This window comes from Schistocerca cancellata, chromosome 3, assembly GCF_023864275.1.
Source record: "Schistocerca cancellata isolate TAMUIC-IGC-003103 chromosome 3, iqSchCanc2.1, whole genome shotgun sequence".
Taxonomy (NCBI): Eukaryota; Metazoa; Arthropoda; class Insecta; order Orthoptera; family Acrididae; genus Schistocerca; species Schistocerca cancellata.
In genome coordinates this window covers 283,187,077-283,200,971 of record NC_064628.1, presented here as the reverse complement: position 1 = coordinate 283,200,971, position 13,895 = coordinate 283,187,077, and the positions used below count along the sequence as shown (strand labels likewise).

At 42.7% G+C, this 13,895-nt stretch overlaps 1 protein-coding gene across 1 annotated transcript in view; it reads left to right on the top strand.

The window, feature by feature from the left end:
* LOC126174951 (UDP-glycosyltransferase UGT5-like) overlaps positions 1 to 13,895 on the top strand; it is a 66,067-nt gene that overhangs the window by 14,851 nt on the left and 37,321 nt on the right. Inside the window, exon 2 of the mRNA XM_049921410.1 lies at positions 5,896 to 6,098. Coding sequence (XP_049777367.1) covers positions 5,916 to 6,098 — 183 coding nt within the window. The 5' untranslated portion in view covers positions 5,896 to 5,915. The remainder of the gene's footprint in view (positions 1 to 5,895; positions 6,099 to 13,895) is intronic.

Here is a 13,895-nt window from a genome sequence, read left to right as displayed (position 1 = left end):
ACTTGAGCAAAGTTTCCAACCGATTACTCATACGCAAACAGCAGTTGACCGGCGTTGCCTGGTCAAACGTAGTTGTGATGCCTCGTGTAAGGAGGAGAAATGCGTACCATCACGTTTCCGACTTTGATAAATTTCGGATTGTAGCCTATCGCGATTGCGGTTTATCGTATCGCGACATTGCTCCTCGCGTTGGTCGAGATCCAATGACTGTTAGCAGTATATGGAATCGGTAGGTTCAGGAGGTAATACGGAACGCCGTGCTGGATCCCAACGGCCTCGTATCACTAGCAGTCGAGACGACAGGCATCTTATCCGCATGGCTGTAATGGATCATGCAGCCACGTCTCGATCCCTGAGTGGACGTTCGCAAGACAACAACCATCTGCACGAACAGTTCGACGGCGTTTGCAGCAGCATGGTTCAAATGGTTCTGAGCACTATGGGACTTAACTTCTTAGGTCATCAGTCGTCTAGAACTTAGAACTACTTAAACCTAACTAACATAAGGACATCACACACATCCATGCCCGAGGAAGGATTCGAGCCTGCGACCGTAGCGGTCGCGCGGTTCCAGACTGTAGCGCCTAGAACCACTCGGCCACTCCGGCCGGCGCAGCAGCATGGACTATCAGCTCGGAGACCATGGGTGCGGTTACCCTTGACGCTGCATCACAGACAGGAGCGCCTGTGATGGCGTACTCAACGAAGAACCTGGGTGCACAAATGGCAAAACGTCATTTTTTCGGATGAATACAGGTTCTGTTTAGAGCATCATGATAGTCGCATTTGTGTTTGGCGACATCGTGGTGAACGCACATTGGAAGCGTGTGGTCGTCATCGCCATACTGGCGTATCACCCGGTGTGATGGTATGGGATGCCATTGGTTACACGTCTCGGTCACCTATTGTTCGCATTGACGGCACTTTGAACCGTGGACATTACAGTTCAGATGTTTTACGACCCGTGGCTCTACCCTTCATTCGATCCCTGCGAAACCCTACATTTCAACAGGATAATGCACGACCGCATGTTGCAGGTCCTGTAAGGGCCTTTCTGGATACAGAAAATATTCGACTGCTGCCATGGCGAGCACATTCTCCAGATCTCTGGCCAACTGAAAACGTCTGGTCAATGGTGGCCGAGCAACTGGCTCGTCTTAATATGCCAGTCACTACTCTTGATGAACTGCGGTATTGTGTTGAATCTGCATGGGCAGCTGTACCTGTACACGCCATCCACGCTCTGTTTGACTCAATGCCGAGGCGTATCAAGTCCGTTATTACGACCAGAGGTGGTTGTTCTGGGTACTGATTTCTCAGGATCTATACACCCAAACTGCGTGAAAATGTAATCAAATGTCAGTTCTAGTATAATATATTTGTCCAATGAATACCCGTTTATGATCTGCATTTCTTCTTGGTGTAGCAATTTTAATGGCCAGTAGCGCAATTCCGAGAAGTTACCGGCAACTTCAATATTCCATGCCATCGTTGAATCGAAGTTTGTCATAAAACTGTACTGATAAACCTCCGCTGCCATAACCACTTCTCTTTCGGATATAAATTACATGGCTTTTCCAGCAGTACTTTGGCCGCTGAGTTATTATTTCCTTTCCAATTCCCTCCACTGTGATCATTGACCAGAGAATTTCGTTTAACGCTACATCACGTTTGTTATTATGGTGACAATCTTCACTGTCGATCTGAAGAAGCCACTGTTTCGATTCGTTTTATTAAGTTAAAACGACCATGTGTCCTTTGCACCGAGTTGCCATATTCTTTGTTCTTTCCCCTCAATATCAGTCTGTTAGCGCTCAGCGGGAGTTGTCAAGTACACAGCTGCAGACATCTTCGCTGCAGTAGCTCTTGTGGGTGAACGCTTCGGCTTCTGTCGGCACCATTCGTGGAACATCGTGTGCTTTGACTCGCACGGATATAGATGTGCCTTTGGTTCTGTGCAACATGCAGCAGGAAAGTTGGGGTGACGAATTTACACAGTCTGTGCGACTTCGAGGCTCTCGTGCAGTGTAAATAGGCACAAACGCGTACTCAACATGCGCACATCTGGAGTCCATCTGCGTCTGTTCCGTTCCTTGAAGTGCTAATCCTTGTGATGGTTAGAGCCTGAAGACGGAATCTTGTGCTTATGAAATGCGTCAGTTTCCATATGATCAGATTTTAATATGATTAACATTTAATCGTTGTTTAACCCAGTTATTCCCTCAAATTATTTTCTCATCCTACTACGAGTAGTTACAAAACTTGTGTGATAATTGTCAGCTATTATTTTTCATTTTAGAGATACATAATAAAACTAATTTATTTATTCTCATTTTTATCTTTTGTGGATGCAGAACAACCGGTTTACAATGACTGCATTGATTGTTGGTTTCAAGTAATGAAGCTATGTTTTATTTACAGTACATGTTAGTGCACAAACATAGCTGGAATGTTTCCAAAATGTTCCAAGCGTTGGCGAGAAAAACGTTTACGCTCTACTTGCTGGATCAGAATTTAACTCGTGTCACATCAGTCCCAAACAAACATTTCTCTAGTAAAGTCATAATGTGACTTCTACCACACTCTTTCTTTTCATTTGCCTACAACGTAAGTTGCTTCACATATCTGTAATCAATAGGTATTCAACACCATAATGTGTGGTTTCTTGATGTTTACAGCTAGGTTGCAATTTTCTGTCAGCCTGATGTTCGTGAGGACTGCAGCAATTCAACGGTTACGGAAGGGTTTTTCAAGAGCAGATGGTATTTCTGTTCAATGAATAAATTCTGCAGTTTCTTTTGAATGAGGCCATATTATTAACCACTGATCTTATTGGGGACAATATGTGCTGAAATAGAGTACCTAGAATATCGACTCACTTAACAACAGCGTGCACGAAGTCTGTGAGCAACGTAGCACTCATGCTTAGTCAGAAAGAGAAAACTGCGTCGCTACTTTGAGTTCATCGTAGCATGTCTAACCAGATTTCAGCACTCAACACTAGTTTATAGTTATTGCAGAGAGAGCACAACGAAACCTGTAATCCTACATTTTATTTGCATACCAGTACGCAAAGAAATGGCGAAATTTTCGTGTGATATCTAGCTCGCATTTGAAGCGAAATGGCATAATTTTAGTGCGATTCAAGGAGAAATGGCGTAGTTTTACTGCGACATTTACAGTGTGCGTAGCTGCTCCCTCCTGAACTAAGAGCATTTTCTCTGAATGCACCGAGTCCCTCCAGAACGTCATATAATGGGAAATTGTATAGATAAATGCGATTAGAAAGTGAACTGCCAAATAAAGAAATACTTTTATTTTAAGTTATGCAGACCGACATTCCAGCCTGGCATGTCTTTTTTGAAATTTATTGGGTGATCTACTCGCGTCTTTTGCCTGAGTCAGTGCGGTAACTTAAAGTAGCTCGTATCTTTTTACATGACGTCTTCGGTCAGTGATGCAATTTAAAATATTTCCGAAATAGAAATAATTTCATATATGAGTTATCGACTTACCTTCGTATCTGAACTTTGACGTTGAAATACAATTCAATTTCACATCTTATCAGTGCTATGGTAACAGTCATTAATTTTCACACTATTGGTCGATTTTGGGATGTACCATGTTCAACGGCTCAATATGAATCCAACGTAGTACATAAATAGTTTGATACTGGTTTGTTGGTGATCAAATACTCGTTGTCTGGTTTGTCTGGCAATAAATGTTCACATAGATTTGGGAGAACAAAGTTTATTTAACAGAATATAGCGTTTCTGTTGTGTGTTTTAGTACAATGTTAGAATGAATCAGTTGACAAAGACAGTTATTCTTGAATAACGAAAAATAGTACTGGAAAGAAAGTATCTTTTTGGGTAGTGAGTGAACGAGTATTTACAGGGAGAATGAATAAATGTCGATATTGTTTGAAGATGTAAGAGCTATAAGAAGAAAACAAACACTGCTAGAAAATATCACTAACTAGTATACATACAATGCACTCTGTTAGTCAGTGTTCAAGTCCTGATGGGCGAAAGTTAAAGATTTGTCGATCGTTGAGGTCTGGCACGAAGTCGGCGTTCCAAAACATCCCATAGGTGTTCTATAGGATTCAAGTCAGGACTCTGTACAGGCCAGTCCATTACAGGGATGTTATTGTCGTGGAACCACTCCGCCACAGGCCGTGCATTATGAACAAGTGCGCGATCGTGTTGAAAGATGCAATCGCATCCCCGAATTGCTCTTCAACAGTGGGAAGCAAGAAGGTTCTTAAAACATCATAGTAGGCCTGTGCTGTGACAGTGCCACGCAAAACAAAGAGGGGTTCAAACCCCCTCAATGAAAAACACGAGCACACCGTAACACCACCGCCTCCGAATTTTATTGTTGACACTACACACGCTGGCAGATGACGTTCACCGGGCATTCGCCATACCCACACCCTGCCATCGGATCGCCACATTGTGTACCGTGATTCGTCACTCCACACAACGTTTCTCCACTGTTCAATCCTCCAATGTTTACGCTCCTTACATCAAGCGAGGCGTCGTTTGGCATTTACCGGCGTGCTGTGTGGCTTTTGAGCAGCCGCTCGACCATGACATCCAAGTTTTCTCACCTTCCGCCTAACTGTCGTAGTACTTGAAGTGGATACTGATGCAGTTTAGAATTCTTGTGTGATGGTCTGGATAGATGTTGCCTATTACACATTACGACCCTTTTCAACTGTCGGCGGTCTTCGTCAGTCAACAGACGAGGTCGACCTATACACTATTGTGCTGTACGTGTCACTTCACGTTTCCACTTCACTATCACTTAAAATTGGACCCACGGATCATTAGGAGTGTGGAAATCTCAAGTACAGACGTATGACACAAGTAACACCCAATCACCTGAGTACATTCGAAGTCCGTGAGTTCTGCGGAGCGCTCCATTCTGCTCTCTCACGATGTCTAATGACTACTGAGGTCGCTGATATGGAGTACCTGGCAGCAGGTGGCAGCACAATGTACCTAATATGAAAAAAGTATGCTTTTGTGAGTGTCCGGATACTTTTGATAACATAGCGTAATTTTATGTGCTTTCTGGTTTATTCCGTCCAAATATCTAGGTATTTTTATTGATTATTTGTTACTTACAGCCCCCAACAGATGGATTTTAACGATATAATTATAAAATGCATAAACGATATTGACAAGTATAGAGATAAGTATCTTGATGTACTTAATAGGATGATGACGCGTGGAGTAGTGAAAACTGTGAGGAGTACAATGCTTTAGGGTGCTGTTACGAATTTCTAGCTCAGGATATTAAATGTAGTGTTATCGGAGAGGAAGTTATGTGATAAGGAATGAGTATTGGGAAGAGTGAGGAGAGGGGAGGTGTAGAATTGTTGGATAGGTTGGAGCCTTCTCTTGGAAGAGGTAGTGGTGGGACAGGTTAACAGCGTAGTCTGGGTGGATGTCAGGAATCATTTTATGGTCTGGGAGCGTATGGGTTTGAAATTATCGTGTGGAAGGACGTAGAGTGTAAGGAGAGGTAAGTAAGGTAGCGTGAGGTGGGCCAGGATTCTCAGTGCTGGGGGTGTGTGGTGCTGGGATTCAATTTTGGGGTGAAGTTGTTCCGGGTACTATAAAGCACGTGGCAAACTGAACAGTCATATACGGCATGGGTGGGGGAGAGTGAGCGGATACAGGAAGCGAGGTGAGAATTTGGAGGGACAGGGTGTTCGGTATTGCAGCCGCTTACTTAATTAATCACCACAACGAGTGCTCCGTCTCTGGCGATAATACAATCGACAAGGCATCACATTTTTACTTTCTTTCGGATGTAGATGTATATATAGCTAATACTGCTCCCATGTACGTCAGTACAATAACACATAACTTTCGTTTACAGAGTTTCCTGACAGTGGTGCCATGAAGACCATTTTGGTGCATACATTGACGCTGATTTTGGTTGTTGGAGGTACGCATTCGGCCAGGATTTTGGGCATCATCCCAACGCCCTCTATCAGCCACCAGCTGCCCTTCCGACTGATAGCTCTCGAACTCGCCAAGAGAGGGCACCAGGTCACACTTACTACAACGGACCCTGTGAAGGTAAGAGTGCAAACCATAAAAACCAACACATGAACATGAGTCCAATATATAAATCTTACTCTGAAGCGTGAAATCTTATCTTCATAAACTGAACTGATGAAACTCACTGCCTTTCACTGACGAGTCGCTCGGCTGGGTAGCACTATCTTGGTGGAACGTTTCGTCGAGTGATCAAAGCACCATCACGTGGTAAAATATTGGAGCCCGTCAAGCATCTTTTTTTATAAATTCCGAACATCGACTTACCCGTCCTGAAGAAGGTAACAGATACACAGAAGGTACTCCCTCGCAGACGCGCAGATGAGGAAAAGGTGGAGAGGACAATGGTGGAGAAGACAAGTGTTTGGCAACTCTGCCACGGATAAAAACCCCAGCTATAGGAACCTCGGTAGGATGGGTATATGTAAATTTCGCACTTAAAATACATAACTACGAGATTTCGTTTCACATTCTATTAACGATCCAATTGTGGTATAGGGATCGTTATTATATTTTATTTTATTATTTTTACTACAGCACCATGCGCAGTTATGGTCTTCAATATATGAACAAATACGACGCTATAAGGTGATACAGAACGCAAACTCAGCAAGCCAACAATGTTCGACTAATAAGGTCTAGTGATACTATCCCTACGGATGCTAGGAAGTAGTGGAGATTTAATGTGATTCAGTTAACTGGTTTGCAGGGTCAATGGCTTCCACATAAGCTCTGCTTGCAAATTATACATCAACACAAATTCGCTGATAACATTCTGACTTCCACATCTACATCTACATCCACATCTACGTAGATACTCCAAAGCCACAGTGTGGTGCCTGGCGGAGGGTACTCTGTACCACTACAACACATTTCCTTTCCTGTTCCACTCGCAGATAGAGCGAGGGGAAAACAACTATGTACTCGTATATGCTTCAGTAAGAGACCTAATTTCTCGTATTTTATCTTCACGGTCCTTACACCCAATGTGGGTCGGCGGCGACAGAATCGTTTGGCACTCAGCTTCAAATGCCGGTTCTCTAAATTTTCTCGGCAGTGTTACTCGAAAAGAATGTTGCCTTTTCTCCAGGGATTCCCATTTCAGCTCCTAATGCATGGCCGTAATACTTACGTGTTGATCGAACCTAAGAAAGAAGCAGCTATTGATAATACGGAGAGTACTCTACCAGTATCACTGTCATTGGTTCCACAAACACCTAATATCTTTCGTTTCCGAATGTACGTTGTTGTTTCGCCTGTAACGCAAAAGTATGAGACCGGATGCTAATCTTCTTCTCACTGGTCTTATCGAAACGTCGCGTTGATGCTAGCCGAGAAGACTTTTTTTATAAAGGCTTTTTCCAGGCACATCTTGTAGATGCAGATATTTTATTTATCTACATTGTGAATATGTCTATGCGGTTTTCTAACGTAGATTGCTTGCAATACATCTTACAGGGTGTTCAGCTAATTTATTTGTAGACAGTGCACAGAAAATTATTCCTCACAGTAGCTCTTCGTCACAGGCACAATTGCATAACATCAGACGTGCTCAAGACCGACGTAGCAGGATAACATGATCGCGATGTACCATGTGCAAACGGTTGCCACAAAATTTGCTCAGTTCCCTCAGTATAAAATAGAAGAAAGGAAACCTCCAATTTTATTTAACGAAAACTTAGATAACAGCATTATACAGCTCACAAACCATATTATTGATCACAGAATCAGAATTTACCACACGATCCAGTGCTGCGACACTCACATCATAAGATATGTTGTTCAAATGTGTGTGAAATCTTATGGGACTTAACTGCAAAGGTCATCAGTCCCTAAGCTTACACACTACTTAACCTAAATTATCCTGAGGACAAACACACACACCCATGCCCGAGGAGGACTCGAACCTCCGCCGGGATCAGCCGCACAGTCCATGACTGCAGCGCCCGAGACCACTCGGCTAATCCCGCGCGGCTCATAAGATATGTTGCTGGGAATACCAGTGGTGCCGAAAGATAGCTGCAATCGTTCGCACTCGAAAAAAAAGTCTTTGGCGTTGTACAATATTAGCTTGTTATTTAGCTACTCTCTTCAAAAGGAAATTATAAAAAATTACATCGCTATATCAAGCAGGTTCTTGTTCACATTGATTAAAGGAGACTGCATGCCACCTGTACTTAAAATATTGCAAAAGCAATAGAATTACAAAGAATTGTACCTATCGTACGTAGCTGCAGGGACAACAGTCTGGATGACTGACTAATCTGGTCTTTCAACGTCAAGCAAAACGGCCTTGCTGTGGCGGTACTGCGAACGGCTGAAAGTAGCAGTAATTTTTTCCCGAGGACATGCAGCTCTACCGTATAGTTAGCTTTTGACAATGTTGACTGGAATACTATCTTTGAAATTCTGAAGGTAGCATGTGTAAAATACAAGGAGCGAAAGGCTATTTACAGCTTGTGTGGAGCCTATCCTCGATATCATTCAATATGCACATTGAATAAGCAGTAAAGAAAACCAAAGAAAATTTTGAGTAAGAATTAAAGAACAGGGAGAATAAACAAAACTTGGAGGTGTACCCATGACACTGTAACTCTGTCAGAGACAGTAAAGGACTTGGAAGAGTGGTGGAACTGAATGGACAGCGTCTTGTATGGAGGATATAAGATGCACATCAACAAAACCAAACAAGGATAATGGATTGTGGTCGAATTAAATCAGTTGATGTTAAGGGAAACGCATTAGGAAACGAGAAACTTAAACTAGCAGATGAGTGTTTCTATTTGGGCAGCAAAATAACTGATGATGGCCGAAGTAGAGATGATACAAAATGTAGGCTGGCAGCATTTCTGAAGAAGAGAAATTTATTAACTTCGAATATAGATTTAATTCTAAGGAAGTCTTCTCTGAAGGTATTTGTCTGCAGTGTAGCCATGTATGGAAGTGAATTATACACGATAAACAGTTTAGACAAAAAGAGAGTGGAAGGTTTCGAAATGTGGTGCTACAGAAGAATGTTGAAGATTTGGTACGTTGAACACGTAACTAATGAGGAGGTACTGAATAGAATTGTAGAGACAAGAAATTTGTGGCTCAGCTTGAGCTAAAGAAGGGATCGGTTGATGGGACGCATTTTGCGACGTCAAGGGATCACCAATTTAGTACTGGAGGAAAACTAAGGGGGGGGGGGGGAGGAGGGGTGACAATCGTAGAAAGAGACCAATAGATGAATACATAAGCGTATTCAGTAAGATGTAGCTTGCAGTGGTTATTTTCAGATGAAGAGGCTCTCACAGGATAGAATACCTTAGAGGCTGCGCTGAAGAAACTGCTATAGGCATATGAGTATTCAAATACAGTGATACTGTGAATAGGCAGAATACAGCGCTGTGGTCGGTAACGCCTGGATAAGACAACCAGTGTCTGGCGCAGTTGTTAGGTCGGTTACTGCCGCTACAATTGCAGGTTATCAAGATTTAGGTGCATTTGGACGTGGTGTTACAATCGGCTCACGAGCAATGGGACACAGCATCTCCGAGATAGCGATGATTTGGGGATTTTCCCGTACGACCATTTCACGAGTGTACCGTGAATATCAGGAACCCGGGAAAACATCAAGATAATCTCCCACATCTCTGCGGCCGGAAAAAGATCCTGCAAGGACGCGACCAACAACGACTGAAGAGAATCGTTCAACGTGACAAAAGTGGAACCCTTCCGCAAATTGCTGCAGATTTCAGTGCAGGGCCATCAACAAGTGTGAGTGTGCGAACCATTCAACGAAACATCATCCGGCTCGACCCGGCGGAGGTTCGAGTCCTCCCTCAGGCATGGGTGTGTGTGTATGTCCTTTGGATAATTTAGGTTAAGTAGTGTGTAAGCTTAGGGACTGATGATCTTAGCAGTTAAGTCCCATAAGATATCACACACGTATTTGAAACATCATCGATATGCGCTTTCCGAGCCGAAGGCCCACTCGTGTACCCTCGATGACTGCACGACACAAAGCTTTATGCCTCACCTGGGCCCGTCAACACCGACATTGGACTGCTAATGACTGGAAACATGTTGCGTGGTCGGACGAGTCTTGTTTCAAATTGTATCGAGCGGATCGAGGTGTATGGAGACAACCTCATGAATCCGTGGTTCCTGCATGTCAACAGGGGACTGTTCAAGCGTGTGGAGGCTCTGTAATGATGTGGGGCGTGTGCAGTTGGAGTGATATGGGACCCCCGATACGTATAGATATGACTATGACAGGTGACACGTACGTAAGAATCCAACCTCATCACCTGCATCCATTCAAGTCCATTGTGCACTCCGACGGACTTGGGCAATTCCAGCAGGACGTTACGACACCGCACATGTCCATAATTACTACAGAGTGACTCCAGGAACACTCTTCTGAATTTTAAACACTTCCGCTGGTCACCAGGCTCCCCAGACATGAACATTATTGAGCATATCTGGGATGCCTTGCAACGTGTTTTTCAGAACAGATCTCCACGCCCTCATACTCTTATGGATTTATGGAGAGCCCTGCAGGATTCATAGTGTCATTTCCCTCCAGCACTACTTCAGACGTGTTGCGGCACTTCTACGTGCTCGCGCGGGCCCTACACGATATTAGGCAGTTTCTATGGCTCTTCAGTATGAACTGCAATCATGACATCCCAAGCTATACTCCTTGTCTATATCTTCTTGTAACACCCCATTTCTTGGAAATGAACCAGTCAAAGAGGTTTCAATGATCTATAGCCACGATTCTTGGTCTGTAAGAGAGCTTTTAAGGAAACATGCCCACATAGGTCTATCGATAACAACCTAGTTTCTTGGTGACCAGTCACATTATTTCATCTTCATCGTAACCCACCCAACTTGACCAGTCGGAGACCTTCTAAGCAAAAACACACTGTTTGCTGTACTGTAATAACAACTCTGTATTATACCAATGATTTAAGTGAAACACCCTGCGGCAGCGTGGTTCCTTTCGTCCATTACCTACACCTACCTGTGAACGTGTTGCAGCAGGTCGACAGTAGGAAAACTGAGCAGAAACCTACCGTACTGCAACTCGCACCAGGCAGCATAGAACATAACTATTCCAAGAATCGGGAGAAGGTTTTAATTTTGAATTAAAGGTGGAAATACTGGAAACTTCGATATATTCTGAACCTTGATAATGTACACGTTCCTTTCCAAGCCCGTGCTAATCTTAACACAGTCATGCACAAATCCTTTCATTCACGTTATCAAGTTTATGGTAACGTATTTCCCGAAATCTGAATAGTTACTAAGCATGGATAGTTCTTAAATGAAAATGCTCGCTATACTATTAGGTTTATCGGCATCTAATGCACTCAAGTTTTTAGTCACCGATCTGCTCAATATGGCATGCGAAATACACAAAATTTCTAAAAAAATCTGTACTTCCTGAAAAAAAACACCGGAATAAATATGCCTTCACTTTAAAACACTTTTGAAGCATGTAGTATAACTAAAACTGGCAAATTATAACTTCCTTCGGAGTTCATACTACACATGACCGTACCATTGAAAGGCTGGGCTCCGACTATTCTAGACTGCGACTGCTCTAGACAGCTGTAAGCATTCTGTATCTCCAAGAGAAAAGACGCGCGAAGAGCACTCCGTTCCGACTGGTCAGTTTTCCTAAAGGCCAATAGAAAAACATTATTCTTGCTCGTTAGTTCGCGCCTTGCATGACTAACCAATCAACAAATAACGCACTTTAGAACTCTACTTTTTCCCGTAATAAATATTTAACATTCTGATGTTTTGTTTATACTTTACATTATTAACTATTTTCATTTGCACTCGATTAGCTTTCATTATACCATGAAATGAAATGCCGTGTGACGAGGGCCTCCCGTCGGGTAGACCGCTCGTCTGGTGCAAGTCTTTCGATTTGACGCCACAAACTTACTTGACGTATTATGATAGAAAATTCCCCGTCGTCTGCATTCAAATGGCTCTGAGCACTATGCGACTTAACTTCTGAGGTCATCAGTCGCCTAGAACTTAGAACTAATTAAACCTAACTAACCTAAGGACATCGCACACATCCATGCCCGAGGCAGGATTCGAACCTGCGACCGTAGCGGTCACGCGGTACCAGACTGAAGCGCCTTTAACCGCACGGCCACACCGGCCGGTTCGTCTGCATTCACACTGTCTTAAAACTTTCTCACACTCGTTGGTACAGCGTTCATCAGTAGAACAATGATCTACATATTTACTTTAGACCACATTCACGCATCATTCACACTACTAAAAGCATATACAAAACTTTACAAAGATAAATAACAAAAAAAAGCCCCAAGAAACAAACAGACAAGTTTACAAACACGTTCTCTTGGCATGTTTCTTGAATGCCTCTGTACACTACTGGACTCTGGTGGATGAAAATTAAAACTACGTACTGGACTGAATCCGCTTCAGACCATCTGTCACTGTGAACGCATGAGTCATTCTCCCGATACACAAGCTCTAGACGGGAGCGATGTAAAGTGGGTATTACACGGCGATCCGCCGCGAACGGTACTGGTTTAGTGCAACAGCCATCTATAATCCGTTCATCATAAGAATAAACCTGATGTAAGCAAACACAAACGCGGTGATTGGTCAGAAGCCGTAGCACTAGTATACTAGTGTTGTTACGCTCTTGGAAGTAGGTCCAACTTATGTATTAGATATCTTATTAAGAAGTTACGTTACATTTCAAATGTATTAACAGCCATAAATGTTTTTCTTAAACACGCTTTAGCTGTGTAGTTTTTATTTCAAAAATCGTGTACAGTTACAGCCTCTGCACTGTTGTGCTCTCATTGTCGTGCTGTTAAATCGCAGCATGAAAGTGGCTGAAGCTGCTTTCTGTTCTGTAGTGAAACACGCACATGGAACACTGTTAGAATGGGGCGAGAAATGAGCTATTCTTAATGTTTTTCATAAATTTACGGAGATTATCGGCTATACATTTTTCAGAGCGTTGTATATACTGCAGATGACAAAGCCACCTTGAACGTACAGCGCAATCGGTAGTGTGACTGAATGTAGATCCAATCATGCCATTCGTGCGTTGCTTCAAATCTCCCCAGTATCATTTTTTTCTCATTCAATTTGAAATACCTACATCACGTAATTATAAAGCTCATCATCACTTTTTGTGAATAATGCACGTCTTCTTGCTTCTAATTACATATTTGACGCGAAATTCCTGTTTCTATTTCAAATACAAATTCTTAATTATCGATGTTTTATGAAAGACTGTTCATAAAAGTTGTTTAAAGTAAGAAATTAAAAAATTAAAGTTAAGAAAACATAATAATTTAATTTTTAAGCCAAAAATTAAAAACCAAATCCTCTATGTTTGGACTATGTTCATCGTTTTATACCACAGAGGTTGATACGTATCGCAGAAACATGAAAAATAATCATTTTCACAATATCGAGCACATCATACAAATGCTGCATTTCTGCATTTGCTACTGTGCCATTAAAATATGAACCCAACAGCACTGATCTGGAGCCAAGCTGCGAGATTTGGCCCGAGAAGTAACAACACTGTTAAGCTGCCAGATGTACTCAACTAAAGCACGCAGCTTTTTCACACGTCACTGCCGAACGCTAGCGGGATATAGAACGGTCGTCATAAAAGAAGAGAAAATGCTGCGCGTGGTTGGATTCGTGGATTCTGTTGTTGATAGGCTCGTTTTCAACGTAGGAGGTGACACTTCCAGAACTGAAATGTATTTCTCCGATTCCGATAAGGAAGGAGCTAAGAGATTACCAGACGACTGA